The sequence below is a fragment of the Engystomops pustulosus genome, chromosome 6 (genome assembly GCF_040894005.1).
Source record: "Engystomops pustulosus chromosome 6, aEngPut4.maternal, whole genome shotgun sequence".
NCBI classification, from domain to species: domain Eukaryota; kingdom Metazoa; phylum Chordata; class Amphibia; order Anura; family Leptodactylidae; genus Engystomops; species Engystomops pustulosus.
Window position 1 is genome coordinate 46072450 of NC_092416.1, and position 25662 is coordinate 46098111.

The window sequence follows — 25662 nt, forward strand, 5'->3', positions numbered from 1 at the left end:
ATTCAACTGCATGGCACCTTGTAGACTGGGGGTCGTAGCAGTGGGGGAGGGATACAAGTTCACCGAACTGGGTGCTCAAGTAACAAGAAACCAGGCTGAAGTGGTATGACTTCCTGCGTCCTCCCTGTTCACTGCTTGGACAATGCCTTTTAGAATTAGAGGGGCCCCACAGTTACATCTTGGGGTCCCCCAAATGCCAAATCTGTCCCTGACTGGAACAATGGGGGAGATAAGTTTCTGAGGTAAAACTGTACTAGTTGCCCATGGAAACCAATAAGAGCTTAGCTTTGGTTTATAAACAGCTGTGGGGGAATGGAAGCTGAGCTCTGATTGGTTAGAGCAGAACTAGAACAGTTCTGCTCTAAAAGACTTCTGATAAATCTCCCCCCTAAAGTATTTAAAAATGGACATTTCTGGAAACTATCCTTTTAGATAACAAAGTCACGTATTTGGCCACTTCTGTTAAAAACTAGAGAATATCATCTTCTCATACGTCATAGTGACAAGTAAGAAAACCACATGACATGGTACCTTGAATCACCACGGATTTCCAGAATACATAGAAAACCCAAGACTCCTTGGAACGGTCTTAAGATTTTGGATACTGGAAATCTAACATTGCAAGCAAAGGGCCATTCCAATGAATAAGTAGCGCCAAATGTTTGAAGACTACAGAGTCTTGTTCTGAAAAATCAATGGTGGTCAGAGATCACCGATTTTGTTATCACATGTATATAGTGTAAACCCGAAGACGATATCGCGTTGATTTCCCAATAATAATTATGACTTGTGTCCCCAATAACTGAACCCCATAGTGGAGCCATTTCTACAGCTGACCTTCAAGGAGTGGCTTCATCTCAAAATTACAGTGAAAGGGGAGAAGGTCTATGGACACTCAACTCCACATTTCTCTGAATCTCAAGGTTTTTTTTTCCCCCTCGCATAGTCTGCTTCAAACAATGGAAAGACGTTTATTGAAACTCTACTAAATTACCGGCGGCTGGAGGCGACGACAAGGTGGCGGGAATGAGGCTTTAATAATGCTCGGAAAAGCATTAGCACGGGAGCAGCTGGGAAAATAGAGGGTTGTATGAAGGTTATAGAAAATCATGAAGGAGTAGACAAATCTCACCTGGATAAAACATTTCTTAAGGTTAATACGATTAACTGCAAACTGATAGCCAATCACCTTACGTTGTTAATGTCAGTGCATGTCATCTGCCACTAGAAAATATTGTCATATCTTCTTTAAAGGGTTTGATCTTACCACTTTACCTATAAAAAAACCCATCTCCTCCAAAGTTAGGCAAAAAGTGACTTTTCTCAGCTCACTTTCACATGAGTTGAGTCACTTTTAGAGGCTGAAGGGGAAGCATCACTTCAGATGCTCCTATCCTCCGATCTATCGTTCCTATGGTGTTGGTGTAGAACACTAAGTACAGTATCTCATTTTTCAGTTCGCTTCAGGCTTAGTGGTTCTGTGTGCTAAATAACAGCCTATTTCTATTGCTCTATATATCACACGAGGCTGGTCTGAAAGATGAGATTCTTATCTTTAATACAACACCAAATGCATATGTTTAGGTGCTATAGAGCTCAAAATATGGGCATCTGAAGTGGTGCTCCCCTCTAGCCTCTTAATGTGACTCATCTCGGGCAGTAAATGACTCATGTGCACAAGCATATGACTTTTAAGGGTTTTTTTTATAGGTAAATGCACAATATTTCACACAAAAGAGGGGATTCTAAAAAGGACATTTTATACCCTTCCAGAGGGGGCTAGTGGTTTATTGGGGTAAAATTTGGTGACAGTGTCCCTTTAAGACCAAACAAGTCAGCTATTGTACTGTACCAAGGCTCCAGCTTGACTGCTTAGTACAAGACATGGCTGGAAAGAATTTGAGAAAAACTGTAGATTGCTGGGTCTTATCAGCGCATCAGTAGGGCTCTTGTTCAGATCAGTATGCACACATCCGCTGAGATCCAAATGTTCAGCACATAAATTGATTATGGGGGTCAAACGTTCTTCTGTTCAGCCGTCCTACGACTCGAATGAAACGCGTTGGATGAGCTGCCTAAAGAATACCCAAGCGTGGCTAATTCTAACCATAGATAATGGTGAAAAGAAGTCAAGAAAAAAAAAAAGAAGGCGTTTTTTCCGGGAAAAACAGCACCACACGTACCCTTGGGCTGAGTCCGGTATTGCAGTCGGGTCCCATTCATGAAAAGCTTACAAGTTGCAATGTCAGACTCACATAATGGACAGAAGTTGAGGGATTATTATTTTTATTGCTCGCCCTACTATAGTAGACGGTGACCTCAGGAAACAAGGTCTGACTCAACTTTTACAGTACGACAGCGGTCAGGCACCACTCCAACAGCGGTCACACACTCATCATCCTTCCCTGACATTTTGGATAGACGAAACCAGCAGTGAAATGGTCAACTGGCATTACTTTCTGTCACCCTCAGCATATTCTGGTCTGAATTATTCATGGATATTTCTGAGAGCAAGACGTGGAGGGAATAGACTTTTAAAAGGGATCCGGACAGGAGGGTACCCTCTCGCTGACCCAGAGAGGGAGGGGGTGGAGGAGAGCGCCAGAGGTGGGGAGGAGGTCATAGCAGGGGGCAGAAAAAAAGCAATTAGCATATTTGTAATCAAGGTGATTTGGAATCAATTAACCAAATGCCTTAAGCGGCCTTAAACTGTTCAAGAAACACTGACCCTGCCAATCCCATTAGAGGAGCTGTAGCCTGGGGAAAGATGCCAGCTCCGCAATCCTGAGGGTGATTAACCGCATCACTGGGGTGGGGGCGACTAGTGGCCATGTGGAACATGTACATGACTACATGCGGCAATCCGATCATATATGTCACCGGGGTAGCCCATCCAATGGCTATGCTCTGCCCTGCAAGGCTCAGAGCCAGAGTTCATTAGGCACTACAGGGGGGTCTTCCTTGTTTTCATGAGTTTATTTATTTGTATATATTTTTTCCCAATTGTTATTTCCATATTTAGGCACAATCACTATAGAATTTTTATAAATAAACGCTGTAGAAGATGTATTAGAGGTGTTGCAATGGTGTAATTTATATCAAATTCATCAAAGGGTTCTAAAGGATTAGAAAAAAATGGCTACTTTCCTGGAAATAGTGCCCCTTCGTTCCATGAGCATTGTTTGGTTCCAATGATAGACATAGCTGCTATTCCAGATTCGACCTGTGAACAGTGGTGGCGCTGTTACTGGAAAATGCAGTCTTGGTTTTTTTTAAAATAATCCTGTAAAAGCTAGAACCCCTTTGTATGTTTATGGGCTCTATGTGTTACACTGTCCCATGAGCGAGCTAAATGCATGAGCTGTAGAGCTCAGAGCAGATCCTATTCTTTCCCATATTTGTGGCTTGGGTAGTCTCCCTTGCAGTCAGGTAAATATGACTTTTCTCATCCTATTTTAACATAAAATGAGTCAAGTTTAGTGGCTGCACAGGAAGTGTCACTTCAATAGTTCCCATCTTCTTTTCTGTAGTACCTAGAAACATGCTTTTTGTGTCATATTAAAGATAAGAATCTTATCTTTCCTGCCCCTCCGTCTTATGGTTCTGTGAGGTACAGAACTGGAGATACACAGGCAGTTAACAAATAGGAGCAAATGGATCAGTATATGCAGCTTGCATTTCCAAATATGTCTTTAGCTGTCTGTATCTCTGGTTCTGTAGATCACAAATCCATAAGGATGTGATCAGAAAGATAAGATCCTGATCTTTATTCTGACACAAAAAGCATGTTTACAGGTCTTACAGAACAGATGACAGAGGCTTGCGAAGTGGCACTACTCCTGCAAACAATAAACTTGACTCATCTCATGTGAGAATGAGGTGGAAGAGTCATACTTGCCTGAGTTTGGTGAAGATTTTTATTTTTTTTGGGAAACTGATAAGATTTACCATAATAAGGGGAATTCCACATAGAGTGAATTCATAGCATACTTGAGGAGGCTGGTAGTTTAGTGGGGTAAAACCTGGTGACAGGTCCCCTTTAAGCCATGCGCCTGTGGAGGGTGGATCTGGCGGAGTATTATTGCTGTTTTTTTTTTTTTTTTAAAGCGCGGGTACGTTGTGTTAAACAGATAAAATATTTGATGAGAATTGAATGTGATGAGTTGTACTGGGCACACAGAGGCGCCAATTTCTTCCCATCGCGTCTCTGCTTCTAATTTCCCTTTTGAACATTCTGTTACAGAACTCGCAGTGAATCCTCCGCACATGTCCATTACAGACACAGTCATGAGACCATCACAGACGCAAGAGCTGAAACTTGTGTCAAGACATCTGATGCTTCTTCCATGTTATTAGAGTCATTCTGGCTAAAACCTACTTCATTAGGGCAACAGGGCAAAAAAAAAAAAATCTTAATATACGTCGGCCTCATATGTCTCATTTGTATTGCATTATTAATGGACGTTTCAGACTCGTTCTCAATATTGCTTTATCTACTAAGTGTCTTTCCAAGCCAGCGAGATGTACAGGACTGGAAGAGTTAAAGGAGCCGCAGTCGTGGCAGGTAACCCTACCACCAAAAGTGTTTTCCCTCCTCAATATTTCACATCCAGATCACAGCAGTCACCACAATTCAGCTGGAAGCCGCATTGGTTTCTTAAAGGGTAATTGCTATCCTCAGATGAATTAATTAAAGGAATGTTGAAAGAATCCTTGTACAATCCACTTCAGTATGATAAAGATGTGTCAGTGTTCCTCCATCAGCCTGTGCATCCCTTCTATATCTGAATAGCCCATATACAGAATATATCAGCATCTGACATGACAATATCCTGTGACATTATCATCATCTTATAATGGAAAGGCCCTAAGAGGTTTGCATAGGTTTCTAGATACCCAGTCCAGGTTCTGACAGGTCCATTTCTGTTTTGATGACCATAAGAGAACATCTTATAGCATCTCCTATATCTATGTATAGGAGAGTCCAGTACCAAGCATCCCTACCGATTTGACACTTTAAGCAGCTTTGGTGCTCCGTACAACCATCACATGGTGTGTTGCAAAAAATACAGGTCTGTTGCCAAAATTTCAGTAATACAGTAGACAGGGAGGAGGGGGATGCAGGTGCAGATTCTTCCTTTTGCTGTGATTTAGTGACACTAAATGTTGTGGAAGGGAGAGAGAGCTGCACTCAGCAAAACTGATTGTGTGTAATGATTGTAGTGTGAATATCACACAAGTTTGTAACACATTCAATGAGATTGCAATCATTTTTGAATCATTTAGGTCATCAATATCAGATAAGCGGGGGTTTGCCACCTTGCGCCCCCAGAGATCATCTGTGTTAAGCAGTAGCTGTGTCCTAGTGAATGCGTTTTTTTAGATCATGTACAATTGGCACATGACCTGTTTGGAGCTGAGCTGCCGTACCAAGCACAGCCACTATACAATCCATGGTGCTGTGCTCAGTAGACTCTGAAGAAGCCACTGTGCTCATCCCAGTATTGTGGCCTCTTCTAAAAGCTGACACCTGCTGATCTGATATTAATCAACCTTCCAATTTTTTAGCAGATTTGCACAATTGGTGCAAAAGAACACTATTGTAACCCATTAAAAGTCCATTGACTTCCATTAAAAGTCCATTGAAATCAATGAACATTTGAACAGATCTGTTAGTTTTCCATTCTCATTGTAAGATAATATCAGAGATCCAAACACAGGTGTGAATAGTGCTTCAGATTCATCAGAAGGTCTTATGTTAAATGATCAATCTGCTTAGATTTAGACTGTCTAGTTTTACTGTGCACCTCCCATTAGTCGGAGATTTTGGCACAACTTAGACCAGGCCCCCTTTCACCAAAACCTTACCCTTTTTAGTCATGCCCATTGCTAAAAGTGTCTGAAAACCCTTGATAAATGTTGCAAGTGGTGGTTTAGACAATTTTTTGCATGCGAATGACAAAATAGATGAATAAATATGCCCATGGTGTTTTTGTTTAGACTAAGTAAACGTGTCCAACATGTTTTTCATGGATCTATTTTTTACGATCCTATTACTACCTGCATTTGTAGCTTGAGTCTTCCCATAGAAAGGGTAAAAAATATCGATGACACAGAGGTGTCATCCGCCCGCAGACCGCATTTGTGGATCGCTTGCTAGGTAATACAATCATGTAACCCACTTCACGAGGTTGGGGCAAGGTAGTGGCATCATTTGCCAGCTCTCTGCAAAAACAGATGCCTGCGCGGTTCGGCATCAAAGGTCATAAGGATCACAAAAAACGGACCAGGGATCCACCATTTGCAGCTTATTCTTCCTAAGTTTACCCAACCAACACAAGATCAGGGTGATAAACAATTGCCCTGTGTAGTTTCCTTGGTAAAGAAGGGGTTACTGCGGCTTCTATAAAAGTCCCAAGTTTAAAAAGCCGCTTCCCCTCCATAAAATATGAGCAGAGGAGACATATAAATAAAGAGTAAAAGCCCTCTCAGCCTCTCTCCATCCTTTAACGAGCTCCCAGCAGCTGCGGGGATTATACTGAGCCGCGCAGATCAATAAGGAAACCAATCACCCTGACCCTGCCGCCTCCCACCTCCGAAAATAAAATCCGATAAATGCTACCAGGGGGCGGGAGCTCCGACAGCTCCAGGAGGAAGGCAAGTCTGATTATCCCCAAGAGCGTCCGCAAGAAGCCGATGATCCCCGCCAGCATGTGTTGCGTGATCGTTATCTCCGGGAGCATTCTGCGCGGATATTTATAGGGCATTAGTATCTGCTGAAAAATTAAAGAACGGATGCATTTTCTTTCCTGGGGAATTGTGACGCTAATAGCATTCGCTTGTATAAAAGGGTTAAAATGTTCCGAGATGTCATCAGATATCATCAGTTCACTGGTCCTTATAGCATCTGGCTGCCATATTTTACATGAGCTTTGTTTTTGCGCCATGATTATCTTTCCATTGTGTACCATAGTTATGTGATTTAAAGGAAATCTACCATTAGAATCCATCATGATAAACTTCCTCATAGATCCAGGTACCATGACTCTGGTAATCATGTTATATTTGTTATCCATGGCCTCCTTCCTTCTAAAATCAAATTTTACATTTATTCTAATGAGCCAGAAGGGCACTGAAGGGTGCAGGGGGTGTTACCAGAGCCCCTCTACGCTGCAGCTTAACAGGCTGTTACAGTGTGCAAGGAGTACTACCTCCCTCCCACTGTGTGCTGATACTTCCTCTGCTGTGAGATTACATCAGGCAGTGGGAGGGTGGGGGGAAGTGCTGAGGGAGAATAGGGATAGGAGGAGACCGTGTAATGGCCATGGATAACAAATATAAGAAGATTAAAACAGTCACGGTGCCTGGATGTATAAGTAAGTGTCCCTGGTTTATCATCCTAGATTTTGATGATAGATTTCCTTTAAACTTACAGGAGGCACAACAGAGGAGCAGCACAAAAAAAAACGCTGCAAAATTGTTATATCATGGGTAGGTATTTAGTAAACCACACAAGTTAGAGAAGGGGCACCCTTTAATCTTTAAGCCCTCCAGGACCTTGAGCTAGAACAAGGGCCTGAATGAAGCAGATGCAGCTTCCATGGACCACCCAAATCTCTGACACTTCACGCTAAGCAATGCTCCGTTCATCTGAATGGCTCTTTGTTTTAAGCTTTCTAAGCAGAGATGGAGATTTAGGTACTTTATAGATTGTGCTCTCCTCTTGTATCATCTTCTGGCTCTGATAATTTTTGGGTGGCTTTATGCACAACTGTCTGTTCCATTATTTAAATCTAAGGTGATTTAGATGATAATTGTGCCTCCGCTAAGACTTCTCGAGGACATTCACGTCTACTTGCAGTGACTTTGCCTGTTCCGTGTATGGTTGAGCAGTACACATGCAGGTAGGGGGCACCCGCTGAGCAAGTCCAGCATACAGGGTGTTCTGCCCCTCACCTCTGTGCTGGCTCATAAGAGAAGGTGACACCCCCGTAAAAAGACCTGGTAAGACCCAGCAATCTGAGTCAGCACAGGCTGAAGGGATATGACAGCTGTGGGAGGGACGCACATAGCTGACACTAGTCCTATACAGCAAGGGAAAGCTGCGTAAGCCCCTTTCGTCAGTGCACAGCTTGTTAGGGCAAGATGACCCCCGTGAGGATAAAAGGGGAGGATTAGGGTCAGGATTTACTGTAAAGCACCTAAAGGAATAAGTATCTTTTTTTTTAACCCTTTAGAGAAGCAATACATAATTTGCAGAGTAAAGATTACTCGCATCTTGTTATATCGCATAGTCCACAGTTGGTCCTCAATACTTAAAGGGGTAGGGATTAGAAAAACAAAAATCTGCTTTCATGGGCGTGCATGGGAGCTTAGTTCCACTGAGGTGAAATGGGGTCAGTTGCAATACCTCACATAACCTGTGGACAAGTGGAGCGCTGCTCCGTTTTTCCATTGCTCCTGTATTATTCCTTTAATTGTTGTGACGTTATATTTTAAAACAGGAGTAAACCAGGGAGAACTTAACCCCTGGCCCAGGTGCAACTGCAGTTCAAGGGGTTGTCCAGGGGTCGAACCTCTCTCTGGTGCTCTGGGTTATTGTGGCAGTGCCTGACACTGCCAGCCTCCCTTGTAATCAGAGGCTGAGCGGTGATGTGACACTTACAGCCACGTGTCCACGTGGCTTGTGTTATTCTTTGGCATTTGTGTGCACAATCCACTCTGCATCACCATTGTACCTCTAGCCAGTGGTGACCGAAGGTGCCGCGGGGAATCGGAAAATGAGTGTACACCCCCTGGGGCCTATTTTAAAAAATTATCCCAACAACCCCAATATAGCACTCCATGCTCTAATTACTGACGATGTATGGACCCTTTAATGGGAATGTGGTCTTTTATACCCCAATGCAAATCAGATTCTGTGTGGATTCCCCCCATCACCATCAGTGATACAAGAACAAAAAAAAATCTCCATCTTTTGGCATTTCTGCCATAATGGGGCTCATTTACTAAGGGTCCACTATCGTCGGAATACCTGACACATTTAGAAATGTTTTTTACCGCACACGATCGGATTTTGGTGCATCGGCGCCGGCTTTCACACGACACAAATCGGGGGCGGGCGCGGGATTTAAAAGAGCAATTTGTGTGGCAAGACGATGCACTTACATGCATCGGGAAGAAGATGGTGAACTCCGGCGGACCTCAGCGGGGAAGTGACAGATGCAGGAACTCGGGCGCACAGTCTTCATGAATCGCGGCAGATGTGGATTCCGGCGAACAACGAACCTCGGTAATCTCGCAGGGACCAGGTAAGTAAATGTGCCCCAATGTGTTGTAATCCCCTCACTCCACACACAAACTTAATGCTTCCATAGGTATATTCGTTAAAATGTGTTTTTTATTGCATATTATAGAGGTCAACAGATACTTTTTTTCCTCATGTTTTAACAAGCTTATAAAAAAAAAAGAAAAAGAAAACGCCTAGGACGTTACCCAACCTGCCCCCCCCCCCCCACCTTCGCTTTTGGGAGATTGTTCTTTTTCATTGAAAAAGAGCTAATTTTTGATTAATGAGTTCCTTGAAGGACCTGACTGAAATATTAGAAGCCAAAGTAGCTGAGATACTGGAGCTCTCAGCTCTCAGAATGTAATTCACGAGACGCCCTCTTAAACATAAAAAGGCCGCTGTGCCCCTGCTGATTCACACAAGAGGTGGACAGATTAGAATGGTGTGAAATTGGCCTCGGCGTCAGGCGCCTCTCGTATAATGCAGACTTCTGGAGCTGCGGTGATAAGTAACCCTGTGAATCCATCAGTTCTGCATAGCACAGCAAAGACTGCCGGGCCTGTAACAACAGGCAAGGCTCAGGAGCGCTTTTTATCTAGATTATTAGTAGGGGTTAAAGAGCTGCTTCAGGGAGCCCCCTACAGTCACACTATGACTAATTACTTACAGCACAATATTAATATTCAGATCATCAGTGATTCTACAATACTTGTCATACTTGATGCACTGACAAAGATACCAGTAAGTGACCCATTCAGAAAGTTGTAGACCGGTGAGAGAACAAAATTTGAGGAGTAGGGTTTTTTTTTTAAGATTGTACAGGATATTTATATACAGATATTCCAAAATGAAAATCCTTTAAAACATGTTAAGTTTACACTATATTAACAATAGCAATGCATGTAACAATGACTGCCCTCAACACAATGTTACAGTTATAAAACCTAAAGACAAAAAAAATAAGTTTATTACCTGCAGGTGGTGTCTTGGAAGGAGATATTTAAGTCCCAATGGGCCCGTATCCTGTTGAAAAAGAAATGTAGTGATTAATACACAGACAACTATCACGTAAAACCCATAGTTGGGGATTAATAGAGATAAAAAAAGCCATACAAAATCTGTTAAACATGTCTTTAGCCTTAGAAGAAGAGTTACACATTTATTGGTGATATTCATCAGTACAGACATTAATCAGTCATCGTCAGTGCAACGTGGTTGGGAGAGAGCCGTACGCCAGTGCAACATGGTTGGGAGAGAGCCGTACGCCAGTGCAACATGGTTGGGAGAGAGCCATACGCCAGTGCAACGTGGTTGGGAGAGAGCCATACGCCAGTGCAACGTGGTTGGGAGAGAGCCATACGCCAGTGCAACGTGGTTGGGAGAGATTCATTCGTCAGTGACGCCATTGGGAGAGCCATTCGTCAGTGACGTCATTGGGAGAGCCATTCGTCAGTGACGCCATTGGGAGAGCCATTCGTCAGTGACGTCATTGGGAGAGCCATTCGTCAGTGACGCCATTGGGAGAGCCATTCGTCAGTGACGTCATTGGGAGAGCCATTCGTCAGTGACGTCATTGGGAGAGCCAATCTACAGTGACATCATTGGGAGAGCCATTCGTCAGTGACATCATTGGGACAGCCATTCGTCAGTTAGGTAATTGGGAGAGCCATTCGTCAGTGACGTCATTCAAGGGCCAAGCATTAGTGATTTCATTAGTAGAGTCATTCATGAACTCCAGTACAATACAGAAGTAGAATTCAGTAGAATCCAGTAAAATTCACTAATAGAAGTCCTTTGTTTCTTCTTCAAATCCATAACAGAATATACCATCTCTGGGCTTTACAACAGAAATGAGCACACAAAATTGTTTAAAAATCCATTGATAGATCTCAGAAATGTCTCCCACTACAGTTTTGTAATTGATCTCTGTCTGACTATCTCAGCCCTGAACCCACCGCCAAGGTCAGGCAATAGGTTAAACTAGAGATCAACTTGCGGCTAGGGTCTGAACATCTTGGGAATGTCTTCACGTGACTGGAACGTATTTCCAATACAAACATAGCGACACACACTTCAAAGGACATATAAGACTTAATAAAAACACACGACATATAAAAACCTGTTTCACTACAAAAGATGCCATGATTTTAAAGCCTATGATATGTCTTCCTCAAAGACAAACTAAGATGCAATTTACAATTATAATTTCTACACCTTTTTGTGTGTAATTATCCAGGGTTATATTACGGTATATCTTTTTTTATAAAGAAGCCTAAACTGGTTCACTACGGAGTAGGCATATCATATGAACACTTAAAAGGGGATTTTCTACAATAATTCTAAATATATGATTTATCCATAGGACAGGCAGACCCTTCGTGGCAGATTAGAGGGGGTACCTGGCACCCCCAATTAAATATCTGTATACTTTTCTAGATGACTGGGTTTTATGTTTTATGTACAAAATCTGTTCATGAAGACAGATGTATACTTTAAGGTGTCAGATAAAGCTACACACCTTTTCAAATTCCTTTTTCACATGACAAGTGGCTTTTGAGAAACACTTCCTTCTCATCAGGTAAGTGGCACCTGTCTTGCTATTTCAACACAGGAGCGAGTCATCCGCCAGCGGCAAAACTACAAAGCAGCATGAAAGGCGCTGCCGCTCAGTGTAATGCCCTCTTGGTTCTCGTGTCAGTGTGTCTGGCTTACAGGCCTTTCTTTCAGGAGGCAGCCAAGCGTGGCCAGAGACGGGAATGGAAAATCCAGACCTCTGTGATACTTTAATGAGGGACGGTAAGAAGGAATAAGTAGGGAACAAAAGGGCTCGGAGGCAGGTGGGATTAAGAAGAAGGGTTTCAGGTGTACTTCCAGTACGTAAGGAGCCTCAAGCCCTGGACTATTTTCAATCTACAGAATACACTAGTTCTTATAAACCACTTATAAGGCTAGTTGCCACAAAATAAACTTTTCTTACAGTTGTTATTAGGTGGTCTGCAGAACCATAGATATCTATCCAGGTGTCCCTTAAACCAGAATATACCAAATTGCTTGTTCTCGAACAATCCTCCAGTCCATCTTAAACTCTACTGCCTGGGTAAACCATTGCTCTCCACACTACTAACCCGTCTCTCCTCTCTACACAACAAAGTCTAATACACCAACCATGACTTACATGACATCCACAGCCCGTCCCCTCCGTATATCTCAGACCTAATCAGTCAATACCGTCCACACTTAATCTCCTATACTCACAAAACCTTCTCACAAACATCTCCAGGACTTCTCCCCAAAATTCACCATACCTTGGAACAACCTACCAAAACGTTCAGACTGTCCCCCACCTACCAAAACTGCAGATTGAGGGTCATGTGATCTCATGTATTCATGAATATAAGATTAACAGCCTGGCAGGGCAATTGTTCAAGGACAGATCACATGGAGATCACATGACCCTCCTGCAGCCATTTTATGGACATTAATGTCTCGCAGATGAGACAGGAGGCTTCACTTTACATAGCACAAAAGCAGATCCAAACTTTTAATAGATGTATACTGATATATTACCTAATATCCTGCCCCCTACACACTTACACACACATTACAAAAAACATGAGGTAAAGTAGCCAACCCCTTAAATATTAATGATGAGCGATTTCTAGGATAGGACGTCAGGATTAAGTAAGTCTAAATCTGACTCCCCAATCACCAGAAAAGGCCGTGTCTCTACAGAAGAAGCATAGTGCCATACATTAGTTAGTGGTCATCAAACATACTGCAGCCTTCTCTTTCCTATCCTTTCAAATGGGAGAAATCTACAGAAATATTTATAGTGGACGCAATCTTGGGAGTCCGTTCATGTAATATTCAAGCCCTATTGGAAGGATTTGTCATCAATATTAAAACCTTTTGTATATGCTGTATATAAAACCAAAAATTCCATATAGGAATATGAAACAGATATGATAATAGGGTATCCTAAAATATGACCATGACCAGCCTAGCCACTTGATACCAGGTTCCATGAGCTATATATATGTGGGGGGGGGGGGGGGCGGGGGTGATTGATGGTGATATAACACCAGGTGGGCATGAAGAAAAATATACCCCCAGGGAATGCTGGAGGTGGATGTGATGAGAATAAAATTGCATTGCAGCAGGCACCGTCACTTTCCATCTATCAATTTCCTCACATTGGGAAGCTGCGTGGAGCTGTGGGTCTGCGCGCTATATATAGAGATGTTCACTGGTACATTCTGTACTTGTCCCATTTGGTAGGAGACAGGAAAGCGTCGCTTTTGTGCACAATGAGATACAACCTTGTAAACAGCGGCCTGATCGAGCTAATGGGCTGTTTTTGGATGATTGATTCTTAATACTAAAAATCTTCCGATCCGTACATTAATGCCATGTAATATGCTGAAACAGTTACCAAAAATCTACCCATTTGGTATTACCGTAGTCTAACAGCAGTTTTGACCATACAAAGCTCCAGACAGTGGTAGGTTTTAGCACTGGATATCTGTAACCATATGTGTGTGTGTGTTGTTTGTAGCAGCAGGACTGTGAACACAGTTTTTTTTTCTGTGATTTGTAGCACTGGGGGGAGTCTCCTTGCACCCCGTCTGCATTACACAGGCCTAGATCCTTTCCTCTGCTGTAATATCTAACACAAAGCTTGATACAGCTCTTACTCAGAGCAGAAGGAAGGGGCTTTGCTGTGAGATTTCTAAGTTCAAGTCCAGCTACAATCCTGCTGACAAGAACACAATACAGGTATGGTTACAAAGATCTCCATGATCTCCAGCTTTTATGGTCAGAGATACTGATACAGTTTACATTTAAAGGAAGTCATTTTAAAAAAAAAAAACCTCTTGGTTTTATTCCAAAGCATTCTCCCGAAAGTCATTCAGTAAGCCGAGATCCATGTTGCCGTTTTTATAAAGGGCCTAAACTGTAGCTATGCAACTATCTGAAACACGGCGGAATTACAAGTACCGTAGGTGAAATACAAGTACTACTACTACACAGCCACCATCGCAGTTAGAAAATTAGGTTTCCCAAGAGAGAAATTCTTATATAAAAGTTGGTAAAAAAATCAACAATAACTTCAAACACAACAAAATATTACTTATTGTTCCATATTTACACCTTTAGAGAGTCAATGCAAGCTCAGTTGCCATCTAGAAACATTAGCGTTTAGAACAACTGCTGTACACAAAAACTCACCTTCCAGGATGTCTCCACTAGAATTCACTTGGGGTTTCCAAATGTATAGGGTGTCTGAGGATTCTAGTTTATGTGGTCATGAAGGTTGTGCTTTCTCCACTCGGTAAGCACTGAATTTCCAAGTCCTAATAATTATGATCCTAATTAGTTCATGAGAATGGGATGCCTCCATCTTTGCTGCCCGCCCTGTTAAGCTTAGGGTGCATCTGTTTTTGTGCTTTAAGCTTTGCACGGTCAAAGCTATTTATGTCAGGTGACCGCTGGAAACGTCCATGGTAAAGACATTACTTTTGGAGACGCTTCAAGTGTTTAAAAAAAAAGCAGATGTAAAATGTCACCTGGGATCATAGACTTTAAGCTTTTAAGGGTCTACAAAAGTACAGGCAGTCCCCGGGTTACATACAAGATAGGGTCCGGAGGTTTGTTCTTAAGTTGAATTTGTATGCAAGTAAAAACTGTATATTTTATAAATTGAAGTTCTAGACAAATTTTTTTCTTTTGTCCCAGTGACAATTGGAGTTTCAAAATTTTTGCTGTAATTGGACCACGGATTATCAATAAAGCTTCATTACAGACACCTTATAGCTGATCATTGCAGTCTGGGACTATAGTAAAGCATCCAGAGAGCTTCACCAGAGGTCACAGTGGGCAGAGGGGTCTGTCTGTAACTATGTAACTATCGTACATTTGATTTCAGAGTAAAAAGCAAAGTACATCATGACTGACACCTGGGAGAGACAGTGAAAGTCCTAATTGCCCTTCCCACACAGTGATTGACAGCGAGTCGTGATTGCTCCGCCCACACACAGTGATTGACAGTGAAAGTCCTAATTGCCCTACCCACACACAGTGATTGACAGTGAGTCCTGATTGCTCCACCCACACACAGTGATTGACAGTGAGAGTCCTAATTGCCCTACCCACACACAGTGATTGACAGTGAGAGTCCTGATTGCTCCGCCCACACACAGCGATTGACAGTGAGAGTCCTGATTGCTCTGCCCACACACAGTGATTGACAGTGATTCCTATTTGCTCCACCCACACACAGTGATTGACAGAGAGTCCTGATTGCTCCACCCACACACAGCGATTGACAGTGAGAGTCCTGATTGCTCTGCCCACACACAGTGATTGACAGTGATTCCTATTTGCTCCACCCACTCACAGTGATTGACAGAGAGTCCTGATTGCTCCGTCCACACACAGCGATTGACTATAATTTTTAGTAGGCTTTCAATCACTGATTAATTTTTGTTTCCCCATGTTAGAAGTGAGGAAAAGAAGCTGGACTCTGTTCTCACTTTGGGGGAATATAAATTACCGGTCAAGTTTCTATGAACCTACAAAAACTGAATAGTTGTAACCCCTCTAGAATACAGGTTATTGTCAATTCTCTACAGCTGACACCTCTTACCCGTTTCTTCTGCAGGCAGTTGCATTGGCGAACGGCTCGCTTCCTTCTTATTTTAATACTCAGGAAGGAGGGCATCTGTTCTCACTCGGCAGATAGTAACCATTTCCTGTCCAGGGAAACCCCTAGATCTGGCAGAGCTTCCGGAGTGATGGCAGCTATCCAGCAACTTTTTGCTCCAAAGACTAAAGCGGACTCTTCCCCATGACACATTATGAAACTTCATAGTGCGCTGCGCTTCCCACCAGCCCATAGCCATTTTTATATTCCGGTATTTCCAAGTGTAGCATTAGACATTTGGTAAGAAGATCCTGGTTCAAAAGTGTTAAAAATAAATAGCAGTTGATCCGTGCAGGGAACAATAAAGCGTTCTTAAATGGGGGGTTAAGCTCTTGCCGTTTCGATCCACAAGGCGTTGACGGGGATTTGTGTCAGATCCTTGGTGTGTAATAACCTTTTCACCTCATCTGTACCTGGCATTCATGTCGTCCTGCGCTGCAGAATGTCAATAATGTAGACATTCAGTCATTTCTATTTTAGTGAGGCGACAAGCTTCACTCCGGAAAGGGGTCATGGGGGGCTCCGTGGGGGTATGTTGCTTTCTATGAAACAAGTCAGAAGTGTTCCAGGAAGAGCACAGAAATAAAGGATGGAAGTGAGTACTTAGAGAGTCGGAAATAGCCACACAGTGGGGGATACCACCGAGGGGCTAAGATGTGTGGGACCATACTTGGTTACTAGAGAGGCAAAACAATGCCCCAGTCCCTGCTATGTGACTATTGTCATATGAAAAACTTTTTGGAACAAGAAGTGCACCCAAAATAGTACCAATTGCCAGATATCCTACAAAATCCTTCAAAAACCAATAATCATAAGGAAAGGTAGAAGCAAGGAAAATACAGTATGCAAGGTTTATAAGGATGGGATAAATTCTATATAATAGACAGGTTCAGTTACTTTGCCCATTTAGAAATCTGGAACCTTTTAATTGTGAATGGTCCATGTTCATTGAGTGAATGCAGAGGCTTAAAGAGTATCTCTAATGGCCCGGGCTTTGTATGATTTCTTATTATTATTATAATATCTAAGGCGGCAGTAAGTCTTGGCCTCTGCAGAACAGTTCTATGTGACTTGTTTGAAGGAATTGTAAATCTATTGCCCCATCCTAAAAGAATATACATTGTAATAAAAGGGGTTGTCAACCTAATTTCATAAACTGTTTAGAATGCTATAAAATCGAAAATAAAATTCACCTTACAAATCCCTCGGCGATCCCAAATCAACATGTTCATTACCAGCCTGGTTCATCCAGCTACAGCACCGTTCTGTTAATTGACACGTGACGACTGCAGCCAATCACTGACATGAGTGGTGTCGACATATCACCACGATAGCCAGTGATTGGCTGCAACAGTCATGATGTTTGAACAGAACACTGCTGTAGCTGGTCCACACATCACTGCTAGAGCAGAAGAAATCTGACTCAGCTAAACCAGTTACCTACACTGTACTGAAGAGATTCAATCACATTGAAACAGTGCTGTCTACAGTTGGAATCTGGAATAGATATACTGGTATAGCTTTAATCCCACATCATGTCATTAGGCCTCCTGAAAGTCATGTTGTAAGGGAGCTGCCTAACAAGGTAGCATAAGAGTTGTGGGTTTCCCTGTCCCATCCTGGAAAACTTATGTGAATATTTCCCAGGAACACAGACTAACCAGGGATGGAAGATTCAACAGCAAGAGAGTTGCAGCGGATTGATACGGCAAGCATTATTTTTTTGTGATTTTATAGCACATTTTTTAGGTGATAGAACATCCCCTTTAAAAAATAAAATAACAAGCATAAAAAAAATGGTGACCTTGTTAAGCACCACGGGCACTGCCGCCAAACTGACAGGGGATTGACAGCCTGATAATAGGTAAATAAATCCCTTCATTATCGGCTGCTTCCGAGATCTCCAAGTCATTAATCAGCATTATTCTATGCACTCTCTCAGCAGCCAAGACAAAATGAAGGCTTTCTGCACTTAGGTAAGGAAGCACAAATTTTACACTCCACACCCTTGAGTAAGCTTATCATCAGATGACAAGTAACACGCCAACCAAATTACAGGAAGGCGAAAGCCAAGAATTGCATTTGATTAAAAACTATCATACGTGGAATTATAGGAATACAGATAAAAATTTTAAGGGAACCGGTCACATTATGTATGCTGTAATGTCCTATATGGAGGCAGTATAATATAGAGCAGGAGGAGCTGAGCAGATGTCTAGGAGGCGAAACATGCTACATCTATAGAGGGTCCTAAACAAATTAATTTGTTGGGTAGTCCTCTCTGTAAACTACATTACTTTAGTCCATCCATTTTGGATCTTTTTGACTTCTTTTCAGCATAAAGTTACAAATTTCGGCCCCACTACAGACGTTGACCCTCCAAAACTCCTACTTCTCTTAATTGGTTTAGATATTCCCCTGTCTCCTTTACGTTTCAAGAGGCAGCAAAGTGGCGGCTCAGACACTTAAAGCTCCAGTCGGAGGGGGGGATCATATTAATGCAGGGTGGGGACAGAAATGAAGGCTAGCAAAAGGTTAAAGAGAAGGGGCAGATGTGACTGTAGCTCTAGTAAAGGCCATCTGTTCCGTCTGGCAATGAGGATGGAGATCGAATGACACGCTGGCATTAGCCCAGACCAAAAGGCTAGCCAGACGGTGTCCATGTTACTGTGATACTCAGCAGCGGACATACCAGTACTCCTGCAACTACTATACTAGTCAGGAATACAGTCCATAAAAGAGTAGGCCAAACTTTTATCTGAACAAAATTGGCCTTCAAAATTCCGTCCCCACGTCTAATATATTGTGTATCCCAAAAGTTTTAGTTAATTCAATTTTTGATCACGGTCACATCCCTCACACTCCAGCGGAGATATGTGACCTACACAACAACCCGTATAATGAAAGAACAGCCTGTAGAGCCTGCAACACTGCCGGGGACATCCGTCATGTGTCAAACCGTGTCCCAAGTCGTGTATTATGCACTAGGTGCTATCTGGTATCTAGCGACCTCATTACTCTTATGGTTATGACATCAGAACTTTCTCCAAGGAGAATTGTACTGTTGTCATGGAGACATAAGGAGCAGGCGTCCCAACGGTGGAAGCATGAACTATGCCAGTATAAGTACCCGAAATTTAATAGACAAAGAAATATAGGCTTTCCACGGAAAGACCTTAAGGAAATGTCTTGCATATTGGATGCGGTTCCCTCAGCCTAACTCTAGTTACTGAGGCAACAAGCAAAGAATTTCCTCAAAATACGTTCGGTTTGCGCACTTCCAAAATGTGTGGTTTATAAAATAAACCTGAGGTTTGGGGTGAAGACATTCCGGTATATTCCAGTATATTACGCTGGAGGTTACAGTGGTGAGTGAATACAGGGACCCAGAGCAGTAGGGAAGGAACTTTAATACCTGGGTTGTTAGCATATCATAATTTAATTTACAGCATCCACCCAACAAGTACAATTTACTTTATAATCATCTCTATGTGTGGTCTTGCCTCACGCTTTGCTCGCTGCCAAGCTTCAGCCCCAAAGGCAGCTACTACATTGCTTCACAAGCAGTTAAAATGTCCAAAACATAATGTATAGTCGATGCGACTTTGATGTTTTATATGAGAGCATAGCTCCTGAAGCACACCTGCCACCAAACTTGTGTCATTATGAAGGGAATTAATCAAGTCAGGCGGTGGTAATTGATATAATGAGGCCTTTTTTTTTTGTAGTTTTATATTGGGTAACTGCCTTACTATGGCTTATAAATTATCTACATGCCCTAGGAGTCACCAGCTGACATTTAGGAGGCCACACACAGATAGATCCTTTTGATGGTTGGCATGGCTGACCATTCGTTACGTCTGGTGGTGTCCTGTCTCTTAGGGTGATGCCAAACATGTCGTTTTGAACCTGTTTTGGTCCGTTATACGCATTCGTTTTTTGAAAACGCATCAGTTTTTGACAGTTTTTACCAATTATCTTAATTAAAACTGGTCAAAAACGGATGCGTTTTCAAAAAAAGGAGGGACTGCTTAGAAACGGACCAAAAACAGGTTCAAAACACCACGTGTGGCATCACCCTCAGCCCACACAAGGACAATAAGAATATTTTATAGATTCAACAAATCACACACACACACAAGGAAAAATTCATTTCTATGGGTGAAAAGACTGCCCGATCCCCAAAACTTAGAGCAGGCCCTATCCCAGCCCAGTCTTTTCTACGGTCATTGGTGTAAGCCGACCTCATATAACAAATATAATGGATGGTGGAGCCATTGATTGCGGCCTGAGAACGCAAGTCGTGTTGAAAGTCGAGGGAAAGAAAGATCGAGCAGTTGGATCTCAACCTAGCAAATAAATTGATCTTCTGGTAAATTGCCGTCTCTAGTGCCAATGGCTCCTCTCACTAATGAGGGTGCATGTTTTGGAGGGTTTGGTAGGAATAATTTACCTATCTAAAATTATTATGGACTCTTCTATCCATGGTTAAAAATCTGATAAGCAGAAGACCACCCACAGCTCTTGTATAGCTGAACATCAACTCATCTATATCATATATATCACTATATCATCAAAAAAACCTTATGGTTCAGTCAAACCTGGATGTTTTAAGGCTGAAGTAGGCTTCCAATAACAGTAAATTATGGCACGTCACTAGGATGAGATTATTTTCTGACCATTGGGGACCTGGCCGATGGACCCTCACCAATGAGTTATGGCCTACCCCTACAATAAAGAAGGCTTAGCTCTTTTCAGATTTCTCCTGCACACAGAAAAGCTCCGGACCACCCACTGTTGAGGGAAGTACAACACCGCTCTATTCACTTCAGTAGGACTGTGTTGTACTTCTTTGCACAGTAAAAGCAGCATAGTAGCAGGTGCCCTATACAAAAGATGATGGAGGCGGAAGAGTTACACAAGAATATATACACAAATCTATAAGTAGATTTTGGCTTTTACGCAACACAATTTCAGCTCCCTTCAACTTTTCTGCCTCCCTTTTTACAGGGGGGAGGCCACTGCAAGATAACCAGCGCCTATACTAATAGCAAGATTTAATAAAAGGAGATTTGGCTGCGATGCAATTAAATTACATCCAAGTCTCTCGAGGTGAAATCTCATGCAAATTTGAAATCATAACATTGAACTCAATTAAATTCTTTTCTATTTAGTTTCGAGTGACTTTGATGTGATTTAATTACAAGGTTTTTCACAACTGGGCCAAGTCACCGTTTAGCAAATCTAACTGGAGACGGAGTATGGACTGATGTCTCAACTTGGTTAAAAATTTGCCTATAATATTTTAATGAAGATCAATTAACGTGAATAGATATATATATGAATACAGATCACTTAATATGTCCATACGTTATAGCCTATCCACAAGGATCCCAGTTTTCAGGATCATAAGTGGTCCCAACATTTGGACCCCTATGGATTAGCATTTTATGCACAATCCTGTGTATAGATGACAACAACTTGTAATTACTGGAATAGTCCTTTTATTGTAAAATCTAGGGGAAAAATTGCATTTATTCCACATAATGTTTACTATGGGAAGAAAATACTAATGTGTGAATTCGTGTGCAGTTTTCAAGCAGAATGGCAGAAAAAATTGCAAAACCGAAATGGACAATGAAATGGTCTCTAACCTTTTATCAAATCAATAGTGCAAATGAATATAAGGCACCATATCATATGTAAACTAGCAAACCAGAGTAAAGTGCTTTTTTTCACACTAACTTTGGCTTTCATCACCTCTTTTTTATTACCATAATCTGCATTTAAGGGCTCTTTCACATTGGGTTGTTTTTCACATCCGTGGTTCAGAGATTTCCACCAATGCTTCGCAATGCCATTGATTTCAATTGGCGTTTTCACATTGGCTTGTATTTTCACTGATCCGTTGTCCTTAGAAACAATTATGAAACATGTCCAATATTTTTTTTAATGATGCGGTCACGAAAGGCAATAAAAGTCTATAGGTCCTCAAATAAAAAAAACTGATGAAATCATCATTTTTTTTCAGTAAGGTGGATGAAAAAACAGGTGTGATGTTTTCAAAGTAATGAAAGCCTTCAGTTTTTTGTTTTTTTTTGCAGACACAGAGACAAAATGAAAGAAAAACGGAGGCACAACGGATATAAAATAAGCCACTGTGAAAGAGCCCTAATTCTGCTGAATTCTTTCTTCCTAGCAAGAAGACAGAGCCTCGCTGAGGTGTCAGATTACAGAGAAGGTCTAGGACAGTGATGGCGAACCTTTTAGAGACAGAGTGCCCGAACTACAACCAAAATCTTCTTATTTACCGTTAAGTGCCAAGGTGGAATTTTAAGCAGTAATTTAATGCTACCTGTTCTTCCACTTCTTTCAATTTTATTGGCCGCCTAAGGCCCCCAATACAGTTGAAAGAAGGAGGGCAAATTGAGACTTTCATTATAGCTTTTCTCCAAGTTGCCTGGGACTGCAGGAAGATTTGATGGATTTGGTCCTGTTTGGTGAACTCTGTCCTGTGGTGATGGCCTGAGTGCCCACAGTGCCACCTCTGGCATCCGTGCCATAGGTTCGCCACCACTGGTCCAGGAGAATGGAGGGGGAGAAGTGATTCACGGGAGCTAAAGACAAAGAAAACTGTATGCTATAGGAAATGGAGGACTATATTTTACCTCAATATAGTCCTCATAGACTTATGTAGAGGGAGGACATCTCCGAGGGAAAATTCCCAAGTCTGAGACTGAATAATACATGAAAATGTGAGTGGCAGATAATACCTTGTAACAAATTATTATTATTATTATGCAGAGGTGATATGTGAGTTACTTTGGCACCAAAAGCTTCCATCTGACCACATGCATGGACATTAGGAACATGGATGCAAAGTATCTATAAACTAAAAGAGAAAAGGAGTTTTCCTGTACAATTCCAGATTTAAATTATCCTTTATTTTTTTATGAGCCAAAGTTTTATTACACCCAGCGTCACGTCATACATCCTCTGACTCTCAGGTGTGTGTCAGTACCCATTGACATCTCACTGTGTTAAGTGTGAATCATCCGACTGGCGCCAGGAAGGATTGTTCTACTATCATCATTCAATAAATCTCAAGGGTCATCTCCACCGCACAGAAGGCAACCAGACAGTCCAGGATGACGTCATCCGATACGTGGCCTATCTCAATGATAGGCAATAATACCATTAAGTCCTTGGCAGACATGAGGCTTGTGACACGATGGTTGTCTCTATGGACATAGGAACACTTGTATTCTACTCTTGGTATAATATTCATGTGTAATGTATAGGGCCGGTTTAGGATTATGAATGATACCCTTTTGCGCTAGAGACCCCCAATACAGTTATTCCAATTTGGGAAAGAGCACAGGTAAGGGGTAGATGTAGACTGCCATGAAAATTGTTGGCCTCCACCAGTCAAATTTTTTTTTAATGGTGTGACATCTACCTACATACGGTACCAGAAACAAGATTTGGGGGACAGTAGAGTGGTTCCTTTCAGCTCTGCAGTCTAAAGAAGACCTTTCACCACCTCACACATGTAGCCCCCTTGGTTGCTGAGATATCAGTAAAGATATCTGACCATTATCATCCTCTTCACTGTCAGAGAGGAGGAGCTTCAGCAGAAGTAAGGGAGTATGCTATGATTATGTACTTGTCAGAGAAGATTGGCATAACACAGGCCCCTCTCAGCTGCTCCTCTCTGACATTAAAGAGGTACTGCAACTGATATCTCAGGAACCGTGGGGGCTAGAATTAAAATTCAAAGTGCCCCTGAATCTCTGTAGTAGTCCCTACAGAATGGAATGTCCATCTCCACATGATTGAGGTGGTGAAATATCTACTTTAAGGACCTTTAAAAGGTCCTGAAAGAGTTTTTGTTTACATATGCGTTTAGTTGATTTCAGAGCTGGAGGTCCTTCGCTTTATTATCTCTACAGGGCAGCATCACACTTATTGGCTGACTTGGGTGGTCCTGGGCTGCTCCCTAAACCACCCGTAGGCAGGCAAGCTTTGGACTATACACTACATAGAGACAGATGTAAATGATGACAATCACTGTAGCATATACTGGCGTTATATGAACAACAGTAACTTTCAGACATAAATAACACAATTCATCAAAGTTTTTACCATATCATAGCAAACCCTGTAACCGGAGTAAGATTAAATAGCAAAGAACTTAATCGGCTGTAGAAGAGTCATAATATGGGAATAGGAGAGAGACTTGTATCTCTAGAGCAGACATTCTCCCACCCTCAGATTTGACAAGATTAGCAGAGCCCTGCTGCCCTGTATCATGCTGGGACGGGATCAGTGAATGCAGCAGGTGCTGTCCGAAAGGCACAAACTGATCCTGTTTCCGTGAAAATGTTGCCAGCATGAGGGAAGAATCAGCCAAAATGAGCCCACACATGACGGCTGTTCAAAGCCTCTACCCCAGGGGCACAGGGAGCTTGTTAAATGCCGCGTCTCGTTAGGACATGTACCTTCTTTTCATGATACTAATGTGCAGATCCTCTTCCAGCTTTACAGACTGGATTTCTCCATTGCCTTTGGGACTCTCCTCCCCTGGGGAGAACACAGAGCAGGGTTCCTTTTTCGGTATCCGGCTAGGTGGAAGTGGGATAGTCCTTTTCTCAGCTAGACGTCCCCGATTCTGTGCAAAAAAAGGAGAAAATAAGCGTTCTTAAGTATTCTGGAGAGTATTGTTCAGAAGTCTGCATTATCTAAAGTGTACAATTATATATACCAAGAAAGATTAAGTTCACAAACAACATAAACACATAAGGTCTAATGTATAGAACTCTGCACAGATCCTCTGTTATTCCTACTAGAAATTGGAATACACTGGGCGTTACCACTTGGCGGTATGCCGTTATCATATACCACAAACAGTGCCAGACGGTAGTGACACTCCTCTTTGACAAGGTAGAATGGTCATCCCCAGTTGTCAATTTATTTATAAATTTTTAGGAGAAATAACAAAACACAGTTTTAAGAAAAGAATATCATGTATCATTAGCTTTGGCTGCATCATTATATATTTGCACCAGAAGGCAATGTATACAAAGGACAGACATGTAGCTGAGCAAGTGATCACCCCTGAGGCTAAGGCCGCGTTCACACACAGCTCACACACACTCAATTTGTGTTGAGTTTTGAAACGCAAGTGCTGCAAAGGAGGGACTAGTCCAATTGCAGATTATCTATATGCAAAACATGTGGAACTTGTTCCCCATCGCAAGCGTTTCAATGGAAACTCATCTGTCATCTGTCTGGCCCCTCCCTCACATAATTTGTTTTACGCTTCAAAAACAGAACAAAAACAGTACGTGTGTACACGGTAAAATAGAAGTCTGGCATGGGGAGAATAAAGCAGATTTCAATCTATAGTCTGTTTATGATGGGAAAAAGGCTTAGAAATACAAAACAAACAAAATTAAAACAAAAAAAAAAAAACATACCGATTTTTACAGCTCTCCTGCTCTATAAGAACCTGCCTGCAGATATGACGCTTTGTACAATCTGCTTAGCTCCTCCTGGTCTTTAACATTCTGCCTGCAGATACGACACCATGTAGAATCCGCTCAAATCCCTCTGCTCTATAACATGCTACCTGCCGATAGGACACTATGTACAATCTGCTCAGCTCCTA

At 42.1% G+C, this 25662-nt stretch overlaps 1 protein-coding gene across 4 annotated transcripts in view; it reads right to left on the reverse strand.

Annotated features, from left to right (window-relative positions):
* SAMD11 (sterile alpha motif domain containing 11) overlaps positions 1-25662 on the reverse strand; it is a 104845-nt gene that overhangs the window by 45986 nt on the left and 33197 nt on the right. For all 4 annotated transcript variants that reach the window (XM_072155921.1, XM_072155920.1, XM_072155923.1 and 1 more), the window contains exons 3-4: positions 24494-24663; positions 10262-10312 (exon numbers count right to left, since the gene is read on the reverse strand). In XM_072155921.1, coding sequence (XP_072012022.1) covers positions 10262-10312; positions 24494-24663 — 221 coding nt within the window. The remainder of the gene's footprint in view (positions 1-10261; positions 10313-24493; positions 24664-25662) is intronic.